Source organism: Glycine max, chromosome 15, assembly GCF_000004515.6.
Source record: "Glycine max cultivar Williams 82 chromosome 15, Glycine_max_v4.0, whole genome shotgun sequence".
Taxonomy (NCBI): domain Eukaryota; kingdom Viridiplantae; phylum Streptophyta; class Magnoliopsida; order Fabales; family Fabaceae; genus Glycine; species Glycine max.
In genome coordinates, this window is record NC_038251.2 from 38947645 (window position 1) to 38972136 (window position 24492).

General features: G+C 30.9%; 1 protein-coding gene across 9 annotated transcripts; it reads left to right on the forward strand.

Annotated features, from left to right (window-relative positions):
- Window positions 1–4141: 4141 nt before the first annotated feature.
- Window positions 4142–17237, forward strand: LOC100803177 (E3 ubiquitin-protein ligase RGLG4). 9 transcript variants are annotated; one of them, XM_014768126.3, is made up of 13 exons: window positions 4142–4293; window positions 4537–4723; window positions 10990–11074; window positions 11294–11434; window positions 11526–11639; window positions 12198–12295; window positions 12371–12450; window positions 12890–12995; window positions 13098–13225; window positions 15839–15965; window positions 16440–16496; window positions 16581–16707; window positions 16979–17237. In XM_014768126.3, the coding sequence occupies exons 1-12, from the start codon at window positions 4277–4279 to the stop codon at window positions 16665–16667; spliced, it is 1227 nt and encodes a 408-aa protein (XP_014623612.1). In that variant the 5' UTR covers window positions 4142–4276; the 3' UTR covers window positions 16668–16707; window positions 16979–17237. The 9 variants fall into 9 exon arrangements, with proteins under 9 accessions (XP_014623612.1, XP_040866077.1, XP_006598024.1 ...); XM_041010143.1 differs by having other exon boundaries at window positions 16581–16691; XM_006597961.4 differs by having other exon boundaries at window positions 16581–16684.
- The last annotated feature ends 7255 nt before the right edge of the window (window positions 17238–24492 follow it).

The window sequence follows — 24492 nt, forward strand, 5'->3', positions numbered from 1 at the left end:
ATCTTTATTCAAAAAGTAATTACAGCACTACAAAATAACCATAAATTGGAGGAGTTTGATACACTTTACACAGGTTTTATACATAAAAGTTAGCCCTATTCATCGACTAACAGGAAGCCAGGAATCCATGGACAACATGATCACTCTGCAACACATTGAAATTAATACATCTTTTGAGACAAGTACACATGTGGTTGGACATATTTTTAAAGTTACCTTATACAAGAGACTACTTGGCATGGTATCAAGGTATGTTTTAAATCAGATTGTTGCTGAGTTTGAGCATGTACATTATGCTAGCAAAACCCCTTCTCGTTGTGGATGTGCCATGAGAACTATTCACGATCTTCCATGTGCATGTGAGCTATCCAAATATGTTGTATGTACCATACCACTTGAGATAATCCATATGCTTTGGCAGAGGCTAAGTTTTTCAAACCAAGGGTTATCTGAGCCCCAAGTGAGCATAATCGAAGAGATGGAAACCATATCCAAGCGATTTGAAGAGCTTAATGTTTGTGGCAAAGTTACTCTAAAGAGTAAACTCTAGGAAATTGCCTACCCTGATCTAAACTCTATGTGTCCTCTTCCAGAAAAGGTCAACACCAAAGGTGCTCAGAAGAAACCGATGACCAAACATCAAAGATCAACAAAGCATAATCCGTCTGACTGAGAGTATGTTGATGCTTTATATTTTGTGCAAAATAGTAATTCTTTAGTCAAAAGTAGTGCATCATCATCTGACCAAGAAATTCCAAGAAGAACTATGCCGATGTTGGATCAATTTCATCCGTGCATTCATGATTCCATTGAAAACATTGTCGATGTCAAAGTTGACAGTAATTGTGGATATTGTGCAATTGCTGCCTTATTAGGTATGGGTGAAAATTCATGGTCTTTGGTGCGCAACCATTTGCTTAAAGAACTTGCCAAATAGTCTTATGAGTATATCAACCTCCTGGTTGCATAGACAAATTTGAGGAATTAAAGCGGTCCCTACTTGTTGATGGATTATCCATGGTATGTAATTTATGTTATTTTTTAATTTAAAATTTAGTTTAAATAAATGTAATCATAAAAATGTAACATGCAGGTTACCATGGATAAGTGGATGAATATAATCGACATGGGATATGTCATTGCATCATGGTATAATGCCATCCTTGTTTCTTTGTCTCTCCAACTAAGCATGACATTTTTTCCTCTTAGAAATCAACCACCAACAGATTATTTTGTGCATCGCGTAATATGTATCGGCCATGTGTATGGCAATCATTTTGCTATGACAGATAAGCTCGAGCTGCTATAGTCCAGTGTGTGACATCACATTTACTACGATAAATGTCTCGTAACCATGATAGTTGTACATATGTCCCATGACACTGTACTGTCTCAACTCTCGCTTCATCTGCACTCACTTCAAGTAATTCCACTAACAGCAACACTACTTCCTCAACATGAAGAGTCTCAAAGCTATAGAAGGCGCCTGTGATGGGCAGATGAAGCAAAGAGGCCACATCATCGAGGGTGATGGTTTCCTCTCCTACAGGAAGATGGAAACTGCTAGTTTCCTTATGCCACCTCTCTGCAAAAGTCAATATAAGTCCTCGATTGCCAGTGTCCAAGGAACATGCGATCAGAGGACTTAATCCTGTGGAAACAATTAACCCTTCAATCTTTGCAGCAGGCCTCCTGAATTTCTGAACCTTCCTTCCATAGGAGGATAGCTTCAATTTAGGATGTTCCTAAAAAAATAATTTTAACAATAATAACAAATACTTATTGAAATATAATTTATTTAAAAATAGAAATACCTCTCCATTCCAACAATGACTGCAACATGATCAACATAGCTAATCAGAACTAATTGTCATGCGGTCTGCCTGAAAAACCTTGGGCATCAACAACTTCATCATCAACAATTGCTTTTTAAGGCTGTTGGAAGACCTCGTCAGCTGCGTCATCCACATGATGAACATCCTCAGCAACAGGGACAACTTCCCGTTGCCTACGTGTAAATGCTATGGGCCTTCGTCGCTGGAGAGCTTCATTTGAATCACGATTATCCTTTCTCCCTATGGCTCTTCCTATAATCCTGTCTAAAGCCTGATCCAAACCTTTAGTTCTAACCATAATCTGCACGTTTAAACCATCATAATAGTTTATGTCAAAATTCAAATAATACTTCAATCAATTACTATTTAATAATTCATAAATAAAAAATTAGTTTTTATATATATTTTCAAAATCTATTTTTAATTAATTTTATGTAATCAAAATAGCTTCTTTATTAAAAAGCAACTTAAAAAATACTATAATTAATTAATTAAATTAAATAACAAAAAATATGTCTCCTTGCCTATTTTTTTACAAAAAAAAACTAATATATAATAATTATAAATATATTTATAATTAAAAAAGAAATAACTATTTATATTTACAATTAAAAAAGAATAACTATTTAAAAACATAATTCAAAATAATCTATTTTTATTTAAAAAATAAACAATAACTATTTAAAAAAAATAACTATTTCAAAACAAAAAATAAATTAATATATTTACAATTAAAAAAGAATAACTATTTAAAAACATAATTCAAAATAATCTATTTTTATTTAAAAAATAAACAATAACTATTTAAAAACAAAAATCAAAATAATATATTTATATTTAACAAAAATAACTATTTAAAAATAAAAATAAAAATAATATGTTTATAAATAAAAAATATTAACTATGAAAAAACAAAAATAAAATTAATATATTAATAATTAAAAAAATAAAATATATTAATTAGCTAATAAGTATGAGTTATATGGATTATACGGATTGATTAATCCATATAACTCATATGGATTAGGTAATTCATATGAGTTATACAGATTAATCAATATGTATAACTCATACGAATTACTAAATCTGTATGGCTTATACAGATTCGAAATGCGACATATCAAATGGCAAACAGCACGATGGAAACAAAAAGGCTTACCTCGACGATGGAAATGACACAACGGTGGTGGAGATGGCCTGAACGGCAGCAATGGAAGCTGAGGATGACGACAACATGGTAGAGAACAGACACAGATGAAGGAGGAAGAAGCTTGGTTTGTGGCGGCGTCGTACGGACTGAAACAAAGGAGCCCCTTTTTAACATTTAAGTGAAGGACATTTTTGCCACTTCACTTAAATTACTGAATGCATAAGTAATGGTGTTGGGTGCACCTAGCAACACCCCTTACTCAAGAGTACACAATTTTGGAGGCCCTATTCCATATTTATAAACTGATTCTATTCATTGCAAAAAAAAAAAAAAAACATTTGGCACTGGTGGTAAGATGTAGGCATGGCAACGGAGCGGGTCAAGGTCGGGTTTTACTTACCCTACCCCCGCCCCCGACTCCCCATTTCTCTCCCCGTCCCCGCCCTTGAAACCCAACGGGGGTGTATATTTACCCCATCCCCACCTCCGATGGGGGTCGGGTTTTCCCCACCCCGCCTCGCCCCCGGTATACTTATAAAATTTTATAAAAAAAATTATATAATTTTTATAAAATGAAAAATATAATTTTAAATAGCAACCATAACATATTTTTAGATTATACATGACACCATAAAATCCAATCCAACACTAGCATAAAATTAAATCTAATAGTTTCATGTTTTAAGTTATATATATATATATATATATATATATATATATATATATATATATATATATATATATACATATATATAATGATATTTATGTAAATTAATTATTAGCGGGACAAATTTGGGGGCGGGGACGGGTATTAATAATCTCATCCCGACCCTAACCCTGACTTTGGATATTGGGGAAAACCCGACTTTGACCCTGACCACAGTCAACTTGAGTTTTTCTTGTCAAAATCGGGGTGGATCCGGGACGATCTCATGGGTTCAGGCCTAGTTGCCATGCCTAGTAAGATGGGCGCCGATTTTTTTAGAGATTTCAAGGAATAGAGACTTTTTCATTTGTGTGGGAGAACTTGGTGGAAAATGTTGAGATACAAATAAAAAAAAAATCCTCATCCCCGGATTTTATTATTAATAGTATATTCATAGACCCATCAATGCAAAATGAGAAATTTAGTTTACCGAAATCACCTTCTATTACCGGTCATTCATTACTCATTGGTGGGTCTCCACCGTCAACTCTTCAATATTTATCCAACTATGTCTATACCACATTATCTCCTTGCCATTACCATAAAGTCTACTCTTCAATACATCATAATTGTGTTAGCCAAGAAATGAAGAAATCAAAGCAGTGAGAATCTAATTCCAATTTATTTTTCTCATCTTCCAGAGCTATCCTTGTTTTCCATTATTTTATTTCTATTTTACAGTCCCTAGTACCTACTCGTTCATTTTTCACCTTTTTTTATATAAAATTTTGTTTTAGCTTTAATGTTTGAAATTATTATATGTGATCAATTTTTGCGAACCCCAAGTTGAATGAAGCTGCGATGGGAAACTCGCATGCTAAAAAGCGTGACACTCAATTTTCCAGAAACGTTGTTGAAGGGAGAGTTCCCTCTCCGAAAAACAAAACCTTGTCGCCGTCACCGTCGCTAGAACCACCACTACCACGAGAACCACCACCAGCAGCAGCTATGTCTTTGAATAAGGGTTCGGGGAAACTGTCTGCCAAAGAGAAATATGCTCTGATTCCCGATAACTTCACCACCCTAGAACAGGTTTGTTCAGCTTACTCTTCCTCTTTTTGCTATTGAATTTTGTAATTAATAGATTCAAATTATATGCTTGTCTTGTTTATGTGTTCAACATCTTGCTGCTCACGTAGCCAAAAAAAATAAAAAAAAATAAAAAACTAAAATCAGGCTGTTTCTCTTGGTATTGGTTAGTTCTCTTTCTGAATTTTCTTAAATGGAATTTTGGGATAGACTTTGAAGCTGCGTGAATTAGGCTCAAATTGCGGCGTTGACTAAAAAGGTTAATAATAGATATTTTTCTTTCTTTTGTTTGAGTGGGGAGGATGGATGAGTGGATGAGCAAGGAGAAAAGTTAGGAAGAGATTATCTTTCTCACTATCTTGTCTAAAAGTTTGATTGGATTTTTTTTTCCTCCTAAAACTCGAACCATATTTGATGGAGACTTAAAATACATGAATCAAAACTGACTCAATCTGATTTAATCGAGTCAATTTGGTTTTTTCAATACTATATATTATTATAATATTATGAATAGTTAAATTATTTTTTTTTGTTAATAAATAATATTATTATAAATATAATATATCATCTTTTAAATAAAAAAGTATATTATCAGTACATAATTGTTTGAAAAAAATCATTTTCAAGAGAATGTAAAATACTAAATCAGATTGGGATGACCTAAAATATATTTAAAAATCATCCTTAAAAAAATGTATCAAATAAAATTTCAAAACTTAAACTCATCAAAATTAATCTTATAACATATGAAATAAATAGTTCAGGTTGAGATATACTCACCCAAAATGAAATATGAGAGAAATGAGAAGAAAAAAAATATTAATACGTTATTTTTATTTTATAGTTCCTATTAATATTTACCAAAAGTTAAAAAAGAAAAGGAATGATATTAACATATTTTTTAATATGTATTTTTTATTAGTTAAAATTTATTAAAAAATTTAAAATCTAAAATAAAATATGTTAAATAAAAAGTGAGGTTGGATACAACAACAGCAAAGTACGTTATAGCGGAAAGTATGTTATAAAAAGTGTGATACTGATACAACAATAATATCAACAAAATCTTATTTTACTAAATGAGGTTGGATATATAAATCACATAATATTGTTGGTTAAACATCAAAGTTTAAGAAATATTATTTAGCTATAATCCATGTTAATTATAACGGCTAATTTTATGGTGGCCGCCGAAGATGTAACAGAACTCTTCTCCTTAACCTCAGCTTGGGACGGCCGCGAAAAAAGTGATTCTGATGATTTTTTTAGTACACTGGATTCAAGTCAGACAACGCCCATCCAAAAAATTAAATAAAGTTACACAACAGCTATGCAAGGTCACATCGCATCTTTTGATAATAATAATTATTTCCTTGAGATTGAAGATACAAATAATGCTAATGGGCCCTGCTGTTGAAAAAGAAAAAGAAAAAGAAAAGAAAAGAAACCTACTGGGCGTCGAGCAGTGTAAAGGTAGTCCACTTCTAATTTTTAAGAATAACAATATTATATATTTTTAATGTATTTAATATTTTTGAGGTAATATTTAATAAAATAAACATGTTTAATATTACCTAAAATTATCGTTTTCATTTAGTTTTTCTTGAAAATTTAAAATATTATAAAAGTTATTATTCACAAATAAATTAGTACAATTATACATTTATGATTTAACCTGATATATGCACAAATAAACTAAGACTCGTTTATATAATCTAAAAGAATGTAATTTCGAGAAGGATTTTTTTAATAAACTATCATCTTTAAGAATAAAATGTTTAAACATGAATTATTTAACTTTAAAATTATTTATAATCATAATCTGTTTTACAAAATTAATTTAATTTAAAATCAACTTTGCAAAGTATACCAGTTAAAAAAAAAGTTTTACCTATACAAACCATCCTTAAAGGCTTACTCGAGTAATCAGGGGTGTTCATGGTGTGATTTATGCTTTAAAATACTCTAAATCAAATAAAAAAAATTAAGTGCAAGTATAGTGGTTAAATTTAAATGAATTATGAAATTCAAATCAAACTAAATTAATCTTTTGTGATTTGGTTAGGTTTAATTTTTATGGTTTTAAAATTTTACTAGTAAGTATTGAAATAAATAAAAAAATGATAAATTTTTTTGTTATTAATTCAATGTAAATGGACAAATCTTAATAATAACTCGTTCAACTGGTATAAACAGAATTTTTGAAAAAAAATACTACATAAAACTATAAGATAGTCAAGATACAACTCACTTATAAAAGTAAAAGCTTCTTAGAATAGAAAGGCAACTTAATATTAACACTGGTTAATATAAACAAAATCTTTATAAAACCATTGATTGAAAAACATATTTTCTTTTTGCATAGGGAAAAAACTGATATATTAATAAAAAGCTTTTGGAATTTGTCACAAGTTGTGTACAAATTACACAAAATGCAAATAAGCACCGGCATTTTGTATACTGTGCATAAAAAATTTAAAAAACACACACTTATAGTGCTTAAACGATTTGGTTTGGTTCATAAATCCTAAATCATGCGCGATTTCAGAAAAATAAAAATCAAACATATTTCAATAAATTTTAATTTTGAGCAATTTGTGATTTTTTTATTTTCACTTCGATTTGGTTTGTTCGTGAACGCCCGTGCCACCAATTGTACCACCTGATGCATTGTGTGCATTAATAGCCCCACCTTCCATTGTACACTAACTCAGTGGGCCTGCTTCAGCAGAAGCAAAACCTTTATTTTAAGACTGTAGTGTCAGTGTCAGTATAGTTGGATGTTTAATTGGCATTTAATATAAGTAGTTCAACGTTTTCTTTCACTCGTTTTAAAACAGGATTTTCAATTAGTTTGAGAATATAATATTTTTATGTCTTAAAAGTATTTAGTTTTTGCAATTGAACTTTTAAATATTATATTAGATATAGATAAAATATTGTATGATACAAAATAATTTACATTATCATTTAATCATAAATTAATAAATATAATAAATATTTTGAATTTTAAATATTTTAAAACATACATTTATTAGTTACAATGACTAAAAAACACCTATAATCATTTTTAATAGTTAATGATATAATTTTTTAAAAAAAATATAATTCTTAAATATAATATAGTTATTAAAAAGAAAAAAAAATTAGTTACAGTTTCTTGAATATTTTCAATATTATTATCTAATCAGATATTAGAATTAAAATTTTAATTTCAAGAATTTATATTTAATGTAAACATTAATTTATGTATATTGTCAGAATGGAATGCCAAGTCTAAATTTATAATTAAAAACAATAAAAAACATTTAAAAAATCATATCTAAGTCTTATTTTTTTAAAACACTACCTTCGTCCTTAAATATAAAATTCTTATTCATCTATTTTAATAAGACTTTTTAGTTTTCTTTTGTATTCATTATTTTTTATTAAAATATTTTTAATTACTTTACCATAAATATTAGGAATTAAAAAATAAATATATTCTCTCTTATAAATATTAGAAAAGAAGAATAACACACATTAATTGATTAGGTAAAAAATAATTAAATAAAAAAATGATGAGTTCTAATAATTTTGAAAAAAAAAATAATTTATTAAAAATTTAATATTATTAATTAAATTAATTAATTTTCTCAAAAATACTAGTAAAAGAGTGTTATATTTAAAAATAAAAGTAATATCTGCACCTAAAAGTTTTATGAAAAAGTAAATTATTCTTAATATCCACTGGCTGAACATGTTTATCAAGAGGGGGAGGGGAGCACGGGTGTCGAAAACGCGTTTTCATCTATGTATAATATATGGACTGCAAAGTACTGTTGAGAAGTATAAGATTAAAATAAAACTGCATAATACTAATTGTTTAGTTGTAATGATGATTTTAGTCTAAATAAATTATTAATAAATATTTCTTCATTTTTTTAATCTAAAATCGTTTGTTAATGACTATGAAATTAAATAAATCGTTTATTACTTCCAAAACTGATGTTATTATTGCTACTTACGTCACTAGATTAGGAATCAAAATGAAAAAAAATTAAAAACTTACGATTAAAATAACATTGAAATATAAACTTAAAAATTAAATTAATCATTTATTCAAATAAATAAAGAATTTTTGGCTTTTTCATTAAATCCAAACAAAAAATGGATATTGTAGAAAGGACATATGATAAAGTTTTAATGTGAATAGTTATATTTATTGGTGACTTATCTGCTCACATGAAAATGTGACACTTTTTAAGATTTTTGGGCCAGGTGTGGTGGTCTCAATACCCACAGGATCACACTAGATTGAGTTTGAATAAAGTCCTATGATATTTATTTTCATATCCATATTTTAAAAAATATTTATATTTAATTTACATACATGCCCGAATACTAATTTTAATCTTTATCTTTGTATTAGCTGTATGCATTCATATTTGTACCCATAACCTGTATTTTACTCATATAAAGTTAATAAATCAATAAAAATATATTAACTAAAAAAATTACTACAAATAAATTGAAAATTCATTCTTAAATAATCTAAGCATCCACAAAACAATATTAAAATAAACAAACATAACATTGAATTTTTCAAACTTAAGTCATAGATATAAACAACATTAAAAAAATAATAATCCAATATAACAATTATTAAAGTTAATATTCCAATCACTTAACAAAATCTCTAATTAAACTTAGACATCATATATGATGATGTTATACATAAATTTATTATTCTTAAATAGAGTGAAGTAAATATAAGATATGCTAAATTTAATATCATCTTACTACCTACACAAAACAATATTTGAGATTTTAAAGTCAATCCAAAACCAAAACTATGGTGATATACCACTATCTCAACATAAAAAGTACTTGCATGAAATAAAATTAATAACAAATCCTTAATTACTCCAATTATGATATCAACATTGGAATTGAAAAGCATAAACTTGGAATGTGTCTTTAAAATACCAATTGAATTAGAAAAATATAATTTTTTTAAAAAAATACATGTATAATATAAATTATTTACATAACTAACACAATTTAATTACATTAATATATAATATATGACCTGCACTTGCGGGGTGGGATAGGTATTATAGTATCCATACCAGCACCCATCCCCACAACATTTTGTGGATAAATACTTGTTTCTATCTTCAGTCCCAATACATGAGTAATTACCCTCCGAGTTTGTGAATACTTTTGCAAGTATTAATAAGATCCGAGTCTATTTTGTCATCCATTCTCGAGCATCTAAATTATAAAAGATATATCTTTCATAAGATTATATTTTTATTTCTTTTATGAGACTCTTTTTTAATTGTTTGTTGTATTAATGTTTTTCAAGTATCCTAAATTAACAAATACTTTAATCCTAACATAATAAATATTAAAAATTAATGAGATAAACTCTCTCTTATTTAGATTAAAAAAATGATTAGCAATGTAAAAAGTAATTAACTAGAAAGAAAGATGATTACTTTAAAAAAATTAAAGATAGTTTTAAAAGAAACATTACAAATTTTTAATAAATTTAATTTCACTCACTAAATTAATAAATTTTCTTAAAAAAATATAAATTGATTGAAAAGATCTTTTAAAAAAATACGGAAGAAGTATATCGAACATTGGAACATGAATCTATATATTTTTTTTTATTTCGTAAAGTTTTTAAATAATTAGATTTCATGATTTAAAACTTTGAAGCATGATTTAAAATTTTCAAATTTGATATCTTGCCTATATTTTCTCAATTGAATTGAAAATTAAAATTGTGCAGAAATGAATTTTTTGATATTTTGTCATTATAATATATATTTAAATTATTTAAAATTTAATGTACATGCTGATGTGCACTGTATTTTTTAAATGCACACGTATAAATATTCGATCTTAATTTTTTTCTTGATCTTAATTTAGTTCTCTAAAATGATTAAAGTTATTAACATTTCCATCCTTTAGATAGAAAATTAGCAATTTTTATTTCTTAGAGACTAAATCTGATTGACCTCATATCTTTCATGGACTAAAATAATGTTTAAGTCAAATGTGTTGTGATTTAAAATTTTTTGTGAAATTAATTTGGTAACAATCGAACAATTAGGATACAAAATACCTTATAGAAACATCGATCTTGTATAAATTCTAGATATTGCATAAAGAAATTTTACATCCTTGTAGTATTTATTAGTGAATTTCGGTATGTGACTACCCTAAGCTATTTGTAAGCGTGTCCATTGAAAATTTTGATGTTTCTTTACATACAGGTTACAATTGCCTTGAGGAAGGAAGGTTTAGAATCATCAAATCTTGTCCTTGGAATTGATTTCACAAAAAGCAATGAATGGACTGGTAAGTAGTACATAAAGCAAAAAGTAACTGAGTAATTCTATGATCCACATCCAATGCAATCCGTATAAAGATGAAATGAAGCCATAATTGAGAGCTTAAATTGGCATGAAAATGATTTCTGGTTTTACATGAAGTATGTGATTTTTATCATTTCCTTTTGAAATGATTGCTTTTTGACTGTTTGCCTACAAAGCCAATGCATCCATATTGTTATTGAAGGAAGTGTCTCATTCAACAATAGAAGCCTGCATGCTATTGGAAGTACACCTAACCCCTATGAGAAAGCCATCTCTATTATTGGCAAGACTCTGGCTCCTTTTGATGATGACAACTTGATTCCTTGTTTTGGCTTTGGTGATGGTAAGGCCTAATCCTCATAGCTGAAAATGTATAGAAGAAAGTTAGTTTTTCCAATATTAAAATGGTCCAACTTCTGTGTCTAAATAAACAGCCACCACTCATGATCAAGAAGTGTTTAGCTTTCACAGTGATAATTCACCTTGCCATGGTTTTGAGGAAGTTTTAGCTTGCTATCAAAAAATTGTTCCAAACTTGAGACTGTCAGGTAATTTTCATCTTAGCTTATAATTGAAGTGTTTGGTAATATCTTGGCTTTGATGAAGTGTTGTTATTTTGTTTGTGAAAAAAAAGATGAAGTGTGTACAATGTTTTGGATCAGATACTCCATGCATGAATGATTACATATTTTCTTAGTGACAGTTTGAATAGTGATTGCATTCTGCACACTACAATATTATGATAATTTTTATATATTTTTCAGAGTTAGAAAGGATAAATTAAAAAAAGTAACAGTCCTCATTTATTATAATATATGAGGATACGCTAGGGAAATAAACTGAATTTCATTCCATAAAACATAGGTAGCAATTTAGTAGACACATTGGAACAAATCATAATATAACATGAGTTCTATTACATTTAGTTCATTTTGAAAAAAAGAGCATAATAAACACGAGGTTAAAAAGTTGTACATTTTAATTCCGTTAAAAAGGGTGGAATAAATCGTAGAATGGAATCATCATTAATCAGATATATCAAACATAACATTAGTAAACTTAAGACTAGAGCCATGACTGAAGAAATATTTGTATTTTGTTTTAAGGACCAACATCTTATGCTCCAGTGATTGAGGCCGCAATAGATATAGTTGAGAAAAGCCATGGCCAATTCCATGTGTTAGTTATTGTTGCAGATGGCCAGGTACATAATGTTACTTTTGTGTATGTATGCATGTGATGCGATTCTCATGTTTGTATAATTTTGTTCAATTTGAAGGTAACAACAAGTGCTGCGTCTGAGGATGGAGAACTCAGTCCACAAGAAGCAAGGACAATCAAAGCAATAGCTGATGCAAGGTACATATGACAAATTAATCATCAAAGCAACCCTAGACGCTTATCAAGATTAATTGTTTGTTATTATAAAATGAAACCCTCTGAAAAAAACTCAACGAATATCAAACAAAGTACCACATTAGAAGTTAGCTTCAACTATATGAGAAATATAATAATATTGTCTCCAATATTAGTGTTAGAGTGCAAGTGTGATTAAGAAGTCTCACATTAGAAAGAGATGGATATGTTGAGCAACATAGAAGTGAAAAGGACTTACAAACCTAATACTCCTTGGTTAAATGTGGGGATAAGTTTAGTTATGTGGATTGTTGTGGCTTATTTGATAGAGATCTTTCTGGTCTTTTTACACCATCCTATTCCACAACAGTTAGATTAAAACAAAACACGCAGTTGCTTAATCAACCATTAATTTTCTGTATTCTACTTTTTCTGCTGCCAGTTCATATCCCCTTTCTATTATTCTGGTTGGAGTTGGTGATGGACCTTGGGAAGACATGAAGAAGTTTGATGACAAGATACCAGCTCGCGACTTTGACAATTTTCAGGTATGGCTACAATAAAAGAATGCTTTGAATGACATTACCTATTTGCATTCTTTGTTATTTCTTTGTTTGTTATAGTAAAAGCTTCTCTTTCCCTTTTTGCAGTTTGTTAACTTCACTGACATAATGGCTAAGAAATCAAGCCCCTCAGAAAAAGAAGCTGCTTTTGCTCTGGCTGCTCTAATGGAGATACCCTTCCAATATAAAGCAGCCACTGAACTTGGACTACTTGGGTTGGTTCCTTATACACAGGCTTATGTTTCATTAGATGAAAAGTGAAAAATGTGACACCATCTATCCCAACATACATATAAATAAGAAAAATATATAAAAATATGAAATTTAATTAAATCAATTTTATTCAAATCACATAAACAAATCCACGTGGATAACATGGTCACATTCACTTCACTGTTATCAAATAAAACTTATTAAAACATCTTTGGCTCAAAATAAGGTTGTCCAAGTTTACAAAAGGAAACAAATTAAGCAGTGAAATAAAATAAAGTAAAATAACATGTTCAGAACATTATGCAATTAAAACAGAATCTCATGCCCCAATGTCACATCCTATCAGAGCATTATGTCACAGCGTCCTCTAGCACGAGGTTCTTTAAAGTCGTCCACCTAGTCATCTGCTCCCATGAAAACAAGGTTCGAGATCATCACAAAATCTAAACACAAACAACACGTAGGGAGTGAGTTATCATATTTTTAAATAAAATATAGATAAACAAATACATAAGCAAAATACATTATAAAAATATTTATCACATAGTTCAACTTAATACAATTCACGTCACTTCATCACTTTATCATTTAAAACTCATTTTTCAATCATCAATTACATTACACATGAATCACACACTCGATTCAAGACGTAACAACACCAATTTCATAATAAAAAATTCATAGGCGTTATGAATCAAATATACTAAGACTCAAGCGTATATGCAATGTGGTACCATGTCAGTGAAAAACAACACCAGGACGCTTAGAAGTACATAACAAGACACGTCACACAATGGGTATGTTAGGTCACTCTCACTAAGTAAAATCATAAGGTGACCAGTTAGGGTCATTCTATTTTTCTAGAATGCTCCAACCATATGAGATCAACATAGGCTTAAAGAAGCTCTCAAACCGAGCGTACTTACCCCCGAGGCCTAGACACCGAAGAATTCGTTAGGGTCCCACCTTCCTGATTCAGGTCCAACCCCTAAAACAACTTTTGCACGCACATACTGCTCATGAATTATACAATACCAATGAACTCACACTTGTTTTCAAACACGTTTAACACATTGCGCTACAATTTAACACCTCAGGTTCCTAACTTGAAACCCTACACTTTCCTTTTAACACCTTGGGCATTACGCTATAATTTAACACCTCGAGTTTCTAACTTGGAACCCTACACTTTTCTTTTAACACCTTGGGCATAGACACTTTTCTAAAGGTAAACATCAGTCGGGTTATTGTATAATTCACAACTCACAACACAAGTAATTGTCACATCAAGTGTTAACCACACACTTATTCACAACCATATCCCATGTCCACAATTTAACATCTAACAATGTCATAATCCACCATCACTTGTTCACGTGTATCCCACATATTAACATATGCTCAATATATCTCTTACATACAATTTCAATCATAATTTTATGATTTCAATATAACAATTTATCACGTTAATCTAGTAAATTTTGTCCAAAATACTAACAAATTATACAAAAGTGCTTCTCACAACATGGGGAGTAACACCCACCCCTAAAAAAATTTCACATAATCATATTAAAATCAAAAGAATCAAAATCATAGGTCAAAAACACGAAAACATCAAGAGTACTCAATTTTATCAACCAATTTGCATTAGGGCATCAATTGGTTTGTCAAACACAACAACAATATTGCAATTATACTCATAAAGGAAGAATTAAAATACAATAAACATCCTAAAATAAACCCTAATTTGATTCTCTAATGATCCCTACATATGTTCATTCTAACCCCCATTGCGATAAACTCATCTCTTACCTCCAAGCGGCTCATGTGTGTAGTCTGACAGCGATAGTAGCGTCTCTAGTGGTTCCCTAAGATTCCTCAAGTTTTTCCTCTAGTTGCTCTACTAGGGTTTCCAAGCGTTAGAGAGAAGGAAAATGGATTGGAGCCTTTCACTTTCTGCGTGCGAGGGAAATTTTTCTCTCCACAAACATTATTTTGCAAATCCCAATGGTAGGGATATGCAAAAATGAGTTCCGAACCTGATGTTCAAATTTCACAACGATTCAACGGTTAATGAGTTTGGAGGCGTAGTTTTATTAGGATGGCTTTGGGTGTATGCGGGAAAAAGATAGAGTTTTGGGAGAGGAAAAAGGGAAAACGAATTTGAGAAGAAGAGAGTATAGAGACATATCATAAATGTAAAAATTGATCTAATATATCTCTATTTATAACTAGGATACTCTCAGCTTATTATTTATTTTATTTTTTGTTATTTTATTATTTTATAAAAAGAAACTCTATTTTACTCCCTATCAAATGAATAAATAAAACATCATTTTTTATTTTCTAAGAACATATATTTATTTTATTTATCAAAACCATTATTTTAATTAATAAAACTATTTCTCCTTATTTATTCAATTACAAAAAATCTCATTATTTTCCTAAATCTCTATTTATTTTTAATAAAATTCTTTTTAATTTATTTTACGAAAAATGAGGTGTTAGAAAAAATATATGCAATAAATTTTGTGTCCATAATGTGGTTTCCTTCAGACGACTATTTGTTACAACTTTCTATTTGATGATTTTTTTCTTTGTTTTTTGGACAAAAGTCGTGCAACAGGAAGATCAAATAAAATAGTTCCAAGACCTCCTCCAGCACCATATTCCCAGCTTGTGCCACCAGCTCGTGTTCTGAGCAATACGCCAACTTTCATGGATGATGAAAGAAATCAAATGGTACATATATATATGATTGAAAGTTAGAGTGATTCATTATATATATTCTCCTTTAGCACTTCCTAATAAGTAAAATTGTGTAAAAAGAACAACATATTTTGGGATACACCCCTATAGTTTTAACACTTTCTCAACTTGCTCCTTAGACTTTTTCATGTCACTAAATCTATGAATTTTGAGTTCAAGTGAAAAATTGTTAAAGCGACAATTTTAATTGTGGTTAATAAGCCTAAAACCATAACTAAATTAAGCAAAGCTAATAGAATTTAGCAATTCTAGTGCTTAATTTAGTTATGATTTTAGGCTTATTAACTACAAAATGAGAATTTAGCAACTTAGCAATTATAGGTACTATTACTCTATGATTTTTGCTCTAGTATAGGGTTATTGGTGGAACAAGGTTTCCTTTTCTATCGAGTTTGAAGTTGATTAATAACACTATTTCTTGTGCTTTTATCCAATGAAATTTTGTAGGCATGTGCTATTTGTCTAACAAATAAAAAAGATTTGGCCTTTGGATGTGGTCACATGGTGAGCTTCATTAAATTCATGGTCTCTTTCTATTCTGTTGTTGGATAGTTTACTTTATTATTTTTAACAATTTTTGAAATGCAGACTTGTAGAGACTGTGGATCTAGGTTAACCGATTGTCCGATATGTCGTCAGAGGATCACCAATCGTCTCAGGGTGTTTTCTAGCTGATTGAAGAATGGAAAAATGTATAATGTATAATTTGACTAAGGTTATGTTTAGATGAATTTCTCCTAAAACTGTTTGTTTAGATAATATTTTTCATAAGTATTTATAGGAGAAGAAAATAAGAAAGTAAAATAAATTGAGTTTCTCCCATGAGTTAAAATCAACATTTCACTTCAACTTTTGGAAAAGTTCGATGGAAGAACTTGTATATAAGTTAAAGTGCATAAATTATTTTTAACTTATGAAAGAAACTTAATTTGGTTTACATTTAATTTTTTTTTTTGTAAGACCTTATGGAATATTTATCTGAACAGGGCTAAGAAGATAAGTGTCTTCTATACATTTGTTGTTGTGGCTTTCAAGAGTGCCCAAGAACAACCGTGTTATTGCATAGAAAAGGTGGCTTCGCAATGTAGGGATGATTTAGGAGTCGAGAAAATTGTGCATGTATTTGTTAGTAGTTGTTCAATTAGGCCATGTCCCATGTGTCTGAATTTGAATAATTGTATTTTAACTAATGCACATTGTACATATTATTTATATGTACCTATGTTAAAACTTTATGTATGGTTAGAGATTGTGCAAAATATCCATTGGAATCCCGTACTTGCTATTATATTCTACAAGTTAAGGACTAAGAGAATTCTATGATTTTGAGCATGTTAAATCAAAGAGATTGAAGATTTGAATATTAGTCTTAGGATCTTTTGGTTTTAATAATTTGATAGTGCCAAATAAGTTTGTAAATATGTGACACTTGTATTGAATGTTTTTAGATTAGGCATGCCAAATATTTTAGACTTATTTTTATTATCCATGTTTAGTAGAAATCAAACATGATAAGATAATTGTATTAATCTCAAAGATTCTTAGAAGCAATAAGTTCGACACAGTGTAATCGATTATCAAATTTAGTAATCAATTACAAAATGTTAGAACAAGCAACAAAACTCACTTCTCTTGAAATTTGACAAGAATCATCGAATTAATCGATTACCATTTTCAGTAATTGATTACATTAGCCAATTTCAGTAGAAGGATGTCTTTGTTACTTGAGATAATTGATTACCACATTTAGTAATCGATTAGATTATGTCTTGGAACTTTAAGAGCTCTCTATGTGTCGAAATAATTGATTACCATGTTTGATAATCATTATTCCATAACCATAAAAGCTTGAGAAGTTCTCTGAGAAACAAGAAAATCAATTACCACATTTCTGGAAATGCAAAACAAGAGGGATTCGAACAAATTAATCGATTACCACATTAGATTTTAAGAATCACTTTCTGAAAGTCATCTAAGGGAATCAATATGCATTTCAACAAGAGATTCATGTTGATCAAGATTCATTCATTCTTCATCATGGTTTGATAATCAAAGGAAGAACCTAAAGATGTCATGATCTGCAAATCAAGGTGTATTCAATCTAATTTTGATTTTTTTAGATTCTAACCTTGATTAGGGTTATCAAGGGTTTGTGTGAAATGATAGGGTTTCAACTCTAGATCCTTCTCTTGTAGGGTTCAAGGGAATTGTAGAATTTTAGGGAATTGCATGTGCATAGTGTTTGTACTTGGTTTTCTATTAGTGGAAGCTCTAAGGGGTCTTAGAACAACTAGATGTAGGTTCTCTTAAGGACTGAACCAATATAAATTCTAGTGTGATTGTCTCTCTCTCTAAACCTTTGTTTTATTAATCAATCTTGGTAATGGAATTGATATGAAATGGCCATAAAACTCTATTTTTCATTTGTTTGTGTATTCATTGTTTTCATTGATTGAAAATCTTTTACAAGTTTTTGATAAAACCTTGATTACAATGGGGGATATGGCTTAATTGAATCTAAATAATGATTAGGTAAATATTTTGCAAAGAATATATTCAACTGCTCCTTTCTAGATTCCTGGTTATTCCAACAGAGCATAGACATTAATTTATACAAAATAACTTATAGTTTCTATGCTAGGGGTATGTGTGAATTACAATCTCTAAGATATAGGCGTATGTGTTAGAATTCTCAGAATTAAAGGACAGGGCCACCTCCAGAAAGGTAGATAGAGTATGAGAACTTTTTCAAACTTTTCTCCTTTTTATTCCATTTTCAAACTTTGTATATGTTTAATATGCTATACAAATGACAATTAAGCATACCAAGTTTAACAAATAACATGTCCTTAACAACACCTGTTGATAAACCTCTGATCCTAGTGAATGAAATCATCCTAATCACGTTGTCTCCTTACCACTCTCTTAGGTATTTGCCACTTTCCCTCTTGATTTTATAAACCATTACAACCCCCTAATCATTATCAATCACATGCTAAAATACAGGGTCTCTAGTATACCTTATATTCATTCAATACAAGTGTGTTATCATTACTCTCCCCTTCCAAACCTTCCTTGTCCTTAAGGTGGCAAGTACCCTTCAATTCATCCATTCCTCCCAAGATGTATTGTAACACCCCAGATTCTAGTTCAAAACATTTCTTGGAAAACTCTCATTCTCATTAATTCTTTTTATTCTTGAAATACATGTCAATAAACTAATATTTTCTTCAAAACTCGAGTATATATATATATATATATATATATATATATATATATATATATATATATATATATATATATATATATATATATATATATATATATATATATATATATAATATGCGGATAAACTTTATTCGTAAAACTTGTGTAAATAAATTCTATTAAAATGTATAAAAGCAGATTAACATCATTTCTTGAAAGTCAATACAATTAAAAATAAATTTGTAACAAATTTACAATAATCACAACCTTTGGAAAGATATGAACCTTGCAATAGAATAATCAAATACAAGGGTGAAATAACATAGTCTTTGTACATAATAATAAAAAATACCATAGTACTATGTCATAGGAAAATAAAATGTGATTACAACCTATAAATGTCTAAAAGTAAGTTTAACATGTAAATCTATAACAAATATGACTATCTGAACATGGGTACACCCAACTTTAAAATAGATACATCCAAAAGAAAACCTAGGTCTCAGAGCTAACATCTACCCGACCCAAGGTACCAAAATGTATCTAAGGCGGATCCTTGGAAGGATCATCCTCATCCTCCTTAGATAAAGGCTCTAACTACCACAACAACTATTTGCACTCATCTATCTCTGCAAGCATGAGATCATCATGGTCGCCTCTGACGTCGGCACCTGAAAGTTTTTGGTTGTAGGGGTGAATTCTCTGCTCCTCAAACAACACACAAAGCATACAACTTACATAATCATGGTGTATGGTTTTTCTAGGCAAACAACACTTTTGATGCCCTAGAGTGCATAACTATCATACTTGACATAAATGACTAAATACTTAGCACCATTGACTATCACTCTTGACACAATTAAATACTACACTTGACATCATTGATAATAACACTAGAAAAAATTGACTGTCACACTTGACACATAATAGGGCCCAACAATGCCACCAAGCCTCCCAGGTATTGGTGGTCTTACACAACCATATGGATGACAGTAAGGAGTGATAGCCACATACCGGTACAACGTATATTGATCTCCAAGCTCCCAACTCCAAAAAGTATAGTCTCAAAACCCATCAAGAGTAGCAAAGTGAGGCCTGAGAGTTCCCTGTGCCAAATGAGTGCACCAAATGCTAGGTAGTCACCACTTGCTAATTCCCCTAGGTTCTTCGAACCTCTCTACCCACTATACCTTGTAAACCATCCATTTCTCAAAATGAACCTCACCATCTCATAGATGGATCATAATCATATACCTCACAATCTCATAGACAGAATCTAACCATAACTACACCATCTCACAGATGAAACCTAATAACAAAACACAACATCTCATAGATGAGGCAAAACTAATGGTTCCTTACTCTTCTTCAATCTTCTTGCATCTTTCCACTACATTGTGTGCATAGCTCTCATGCTGCGTACATCACACAAAATAAACATTCATACACACACAAAGAGATATGAGGCCCAAGCCTATGTACTTCTCTCTGGGAACCATTCTAGGCCTCTAAAGTGATAGAAATCATTTTTCACACAAATCTACCAAAAATTTGGAATCATAACAACTATATTTACAACATCCTAAAATTTATAACAAGCAATTTGTCAAGGGTCAGAAACCCCCGGACTCAAACCAAAATGTGTACTGGTGAATATCAATATATTGCAGAAATATAAATCACACACTACAAATACAAGTGTCGAAGTTCATACTCTCTCGGTCTTAGGCATTCATAAGCAACAATAAAATTTCATTGTCCATTCATATCTTAGTAGTCACACTAGCAAGCAATATATTCACTTAAAGTATACCAATAATAATCAGACACACATACCATCAATCTCAGCATTGAACATGACATTCACCTTATATCTCAACAATCAAATTAACAGTATCCATAACATTTTGAGCCATAACAGTAACCATCAGAGAACAATTGGAATTTTGAAAATAAAATCTGGTGTATGAGATATGATATTTTCACCAAAGCAGTAAAGTTTGTTGGAGTAGAATTCGCTTAGGCGAGCAAAATTTTGCCCAAGCGAGTCTTAGTTGGATCAGCTTGCCCATGCGAGCAACACTTTTCCTGAGTGAGTCTTGTAGACCACAAATTCATCCAGCAGCATTAAAAAACCATTTTGCTTCCATCTTCTTCCCCAAACCCTCACCCAACACCCCCAACCTCCTCCTCCACCGCCACCGACCATCGGTGACTGCCACGAGTTGTGGTTACTTGTCGCAAGACCACTGCACGTTTAGACCATTGGAATTTTCAAAATAAAATATGGAGTATGAGATATGATATTTTCACCGAAGTAGTAAAGCTTGTTGGAGTAGAATTTTGCTAGGCGAGCAAAATTTTGCCCAAGCAAGTCTTAGTTGGATTAGCTCGCCTATGCGAGCAACACTTTTCTTGAGTGAGTTTTGCAAACCACAAATACGTCCAATAGCGTAAAACAACCATTTTGCTTCCATCTTCTTCCCCAAACCCTCACCCAACACCCCCAATCTCCTCCTCCACCGCCACCAACCATCGGTGATTGCCACGAGCTGTGTTGCTTGCCGCAAGACCATTGCACAGAAAGGAACTCTTTAATCAGAGCAGAATCTTTAAAACTCAACACGAGTATTCTTTAAAGAAAAGAGCCTCCAATCCTCCCTTCATGGTTTCTTTCAAGTAATTGTGATTTCTAAGCCTTCTCCTAGTTAGTTTGAGTCTATGTATCTCTTGTGACTTGGGTACCATTATTGGATGTTTTTACACTTCATTTGAAAAATCCTTGAAAATGAGACGTTGTAAAAGTTGCCTTTTTATAAAATAGACTTTGTTTTTGTAACTTTCATTGAACCCTGGTCATAGTGGTGTGGTCAGAATTTCAAAATGACATATCTTTGATGTGGATCTCAAATCACCCCTTTAGCTCCTTTTAAAATTGAATGGGTATTTGACCCCAAAATTTTATATTAACCTTGTCTTTGAAATCTATACTAAATTATCTTCAATTTGGTATATAGACCTCTTTGTTTAGATGAACGGACATGAATCTAAGAGATCTCAGAACAACACCGCAAGGAAAAAATAAAGAGATATAGATAGGTAAGGGGAGTTTATCGTTTGTTTACAGCTTTTGATACCATAGTTGGGATTAGGGAATCCAATTATGGGGATGTATGTCTATCCCTATGCATGCTGGTTTTCAAGAAAAACTATGTTTTTAACTAATGGGATGTGATATATTTGTGTCGCCAATGTGATCTGTTCTATGGAGTTTGTTTGAGAAACTTGGTGTCCAAAGTTTATCCCCTATTTTGAGCAAAAATAACTCCTTTGGGGTTTTGTTTGGGTTAAAATTGGAAAATTCTTCATGTAACTAAGTCTTACTGATAAGAGCAATTTGATCATTTCATAGCAACTATCTCAGAATGGTGATGCAATCCGACCCCGCAAGGGCATTGGATAGAAGACTCCAAGAAGATTGGGCCAGAGATGCAAGAGAAGGCCCTAGGGTTCTCATGAGCCTTAGGATAGATTTCAGGCCCATGGGCTAAGTATGAGCCCACTTATCTTTGTACACATTAGATTAAGGTTTCATTATTTTTGGGCCTTGTATTTACGACTCCATAATATAGGTAAGGTACCCTAGAAATGTAAGATTTTTCAGCCCTTGTATTTTAGGGCACCTAGACTAGTGTTTTGTATTAGGGGCAGTTTTGTAATTTCACATGCACTAAGTGAATATTTGATGTGTGTGGTTGGAAATAAATTTAATTGAATTGGAAGAAACCCAATCCAATTAAATTTTAGAGGGGGAGGTGAGCATTTGCTTACTACACACCATTGCCACATCATATAGTCACATTTTGTGTATGTCCTTCATGCTTTACATGTCTCATGACACCTAAGCACACTTAGTGGAGAATATTGGAATTGATCTTGGATTAGTGGGCTGAACCATAACTAAAATTCACTAATCATAATTATTAAAATATTGGCTCAAAAGTTTGGCTCCACAAATTCAATTTCAAATTCAAGTGAAATTTGAATTGAAATTCAAATTTCCCTCCAATTTTGTATGACACTTAGGCTATAAATAGAGGTCATGTCTGTGCATTTTTTGGAACTTTGATCATTTGAAAATTAAACTTCAGATTTCAAAGCTCTCTTAGAGCACAAAATTTCGGGCTCTTCTCTCCCTCTCCCTTTATTCATCTCATTCTTCCTCCAAGCTCTTATCCATGGCCTCCTGTGGTGGTGAGCTTCTTCTAGACTCATCTTCTCCTTGAAGCGGCGTCTCATCTCTCTCTTTTTTCTCAATTCTGTTGCCATTCATCTTCCAAGAAGCAAAGGAATCCATTGATGAAGAAGATCCTAGGCCTACAAGCTCCAATGGAGCTTACATAATGTGGTATCAAGAGCATCTTCATCTAGGTGATGTTCTTTTGCTTCCTCTATCTTTTTGTTCGGTGAATTATCTTTAATTCCTTGTTCTTCATCTTATTCTCCATGTACATCCTCCATTGTCTTGTAGTTTGGTGCTCTTTAAAGTAGATTAAAAAAAAAATAAACCGATTAAATCTTAGATCTACACTTGTTCTTGCATTTCAATGGTTCAAATTTTGTAGATCTACTCCTGAATCATGTTTTTGTGTTGATTTTAGGTTCTATCATTTTTCATTCATAATATTCTTGTGCTGAACCTTTAGATCTAAATTTTCTTCCAAAATATTGATTAGAAAAAAAAACAAAAAAATCTAAGTGTAAATCACTTAATCCATGTTGTCTTAGAGTCATGTTTAGTCATAGTAATTGTCACATTATGCTCTAAGTTTGTGTTGAATTTTTATCTTGTTTATTGAATTCTAGATACATTTTTTCATGTATTATTGTCATTCTTAGCCTATCTTTTGAATTTTGAGTGTAATTCATGCATGTTATTTAGTTCATAACATGTTCTAAATCAATTCCTAGAAGTAGTCTTGTTGTTGAACTCTTTTTTTGTTTTGTAAGATTCCTACATGATGCCTATGATGAAGTTGAGTTGTGGTGCTGAGTTGTGGCTGGATTTGTGAATCAAATAAGTCTTAAGCTCTCTTGAATTGTGTTATTCAATATAATTGATCATAAGCAAACACAAATTGTAACTATCCAAGCCTTAAGCAACATAAACACTACTCTTGATTTCTAGGTTGAAATCGCTGGTGCTGGCAGCTTGAACATACAAACTTATATAAATTACTAGGAATTGGTCACTACTTTTTTTGAGCTTAAATTTTTAATGAATTTTATAGAC